This window comes from Argiope bruennichi, chromosome 3, assembly GCF_947563725.1.
Source record: "Argiope bruennichi chromosome 3, qqArgBrue1.1, whole genome shotgun sequence".
NCBI lineage: Eukaryota > Metazoa > Arthropoda > Arachnida > Araneae > Araneidae > Argiope > Argiope bruennichi.
The window spans coordinates 104322666-104325321 of NC_079153.1; the positions used below are offsets into that span (position 1 = coordinate 104322666).

General features: G+C 25.9%; 1 protein-coding gene across 1 annotated transcript in view; it reads left to right on the top strand.

Annotated features, from left to right (window-relative positions):
- The first annotated feature begins 224 nt into the window (after window positions 1–224).
- LOC129963689 (uncharacterized) overlaps window positions 225–2656 on the top strand; it is a 4876-nt gene continuing 2444 nt past the window's right edge. The window contains exons 1-2 of the mRNA XM_056078196.1: window positions 225–343; window positions 2138–2334. Of these exons, the coding sequence (XP_055934171.1) occupies window positions 2151–2334 (184 nt within the window). The 5' untranslated portion in view covers window positions 225–343; window positions 2138–2150. The remainder of the gene's footprint in view (window positions 344–2137; window positions 2335–2656) is intronic.

Sequence of the window (2656 nt, forward strand, 5' to 3'; positions counted from 1 at the left end):
ATTATATGAATAAACTCAAAATAAATATAAAACTAGCATTATTTGAAATTTGATTTGTCAAATTAAACTTTGAAATAATATTTATCAGCGTTTGTCAATGTATGCAAATAAATGCATGAAAATTCAAGAGCTATTTCAAGAAGATAAAAAATATTTTCTGGGGCAGGTGTTCCATCTAGATAAAATAAAGTGTTTTTTCCAAGGAAATAAACTGTATTTTTCATAGTGAGAAAACACGTGAATGTGACTCTCTCGATTAGAGATTACGGGCATGGAGTATATAATGCCTTTTCGCAGATCTTCTACTCACAAGGATTGCTCCATTGGATAGTTTGGGAAAAAGGTAATAGTATTTTAGTTCTTTGCATTAAGTAAGGTTGCTGTGAAATTAAAATAACGCCGTAAATCCAAACGAGTTACTTATAAAATTAAAAAATTAAATTAAATTAATAAGTGTTTGAAGTAATTTCTTTTGTAAATTCTGAAACTTATAATTAGGAATATTTTATGGAAAATTTACGAATAATTTCATCTTGTGCAAACTCAAAATGTTTTTTTTAAGGTTTATTCATCTCAGGAAATAAATCCAATGATTTAATGTCAGATTTATACTTCAAGTAATTGTATTTGCTTTAAAGGTTTAGTATATTAAAAATAAATACCAAATTATATAAGATTTTATCACACAATTTGGAATTTTAAAGAATGGAATTATATTTCTGCATAGTGAATATTAATTATAAAACATAATTTTTAAAATTGCATTTCGAGAAGGAATAATTAAAAATCTTGGTAAAAAAATAATATAATCGATAAATTATAAGAAACTAACGAATAAAAGTTAATTAACTTCGTCTATTTTAATTTCCATAATAATACTTCTTAATTTATATTATGCACATGGTAATTCAGGGAAGGGATTGAATGAGGTAAAAATTTAATTCCTGTTCATAACATTTCTTTCATCCAAAAGATGTTTTTTTTTGCACACATATAATTTTGAATTTTTTTCAGTATCATGGATATTACATTTTCCCATTTAATGCAGTCTCTACAAATATTTAGGTTCTTAGTACTCTTGAAAAATTAGTAATAGCTTAGATAATAGTAAATAAAACAATTTAATTTGTACAAAAAATTATTAAACATATTTTAATAAATTTAGAAATAATCAATGAGATTGCTGAAACAATTCATTTAAAAATATTTTCAAATTGTGGAATAAAGGCACACCCAGCTATTTTTTTTATCGGATACTGTAAAAAGAAACCCGGCATAACATAAAAGATGTTAAAATAGGAATTAATTATCTCTAAGCTTTGAAATTTAAGGTGGATATTCATATTTTGTAAAAACCAAAGCCCAAATTAATTTTGTGCTGTTAAAATTTGCTTTAAGGATTTTTTACAAGATAACTCAATTAGATTCTTATGTAACTGTAAATGGAAAAATGTCATTAAATGGATCTTGAATAAGTGCAGAATATTCGATATTATCATTATCGTTCTCAAAACACACCGTTCATGTGATAAGCTGTGAAAAGGACTTCGGAAAAATGTCAAAACCAAAGAATTAAATCAGAAATGGAGAAACAGCAACATCAAAATTATATAATATCGGACGTCTTTATTGTAAGGAAATGTAGACAGCCCTGATTCCACTTCGTATATTTCGGGCGCCACTAGTCTAATGCATATTCATTAGTCTCATTTAAAGTCTTTCTTTAGTTTGCAGATACTTGATAGTTCCATTTAGAAGAGTTATATTTCGTGTCTGCGTACCAGGAGTGGTACATAATTTTTGCATTATTCTGTTTCACAATTTCCTCTATACTTATCAGAAACAAAATGAATTTTCCGATTTGTACTTAAATCAATAAATGCGAAATATGTCAAATCGAACTTGTTGGAGATTTTATTCAATAAAATTTCTTAAACCAAATTATATATTTCATTTCTATATAATTTTTTTTTAATCTATTTTGATGTAAAGTTGTTTTCAGAAAATGGTGGAATACTTGTGGAATTCGGAAAAATCTGTCTCTTTTTTTCCAAAAATATACAAAAATTGTTCAATACATCACAATAAGATTCATTCTAAAAATATTTGAAATGTATTTTTTTTTGTTATTGTCTAGAACTCATATCAACATGCTGAAGTACGTCGCCCTGCTTTTAGTTGCTGTAGCTGTTGCTCAAGCAATTGTGTGTCCTAAAGACTTCTGCGATAAAGTAGAATGTGAGGAACTCACCGATTGTCTTGAAGAAAACGGACAAAAGATTAGAGAGAAGGGCAGTTATTGTCAGTGCTGTGATATCTGCATAAAACTTCTGGGTATGTTAATAACTAAAATACTAAATGTAAACCAATGACTATTCAATAATCTTGATATTAATGTTAATATTTTTCAAAAATATTTATAAATAAAAGTGAAATGTATGAATAATTTATATGCTGTAGCATTTTACATTACTGAACAGATTTTCTACAAAATTTTGATCAAAATTTTTATGAAGAAAAATGAAGTTTAAGGGAATTTTTCAGGATTAATTAAATAGTTAAATTTTTTATAATTAATATCTATGTTTCCAAAAGTAAGAAGAATTGTGACAAAGGAATTATATAATATTGACATTGCTATTATTTATTATTGTTA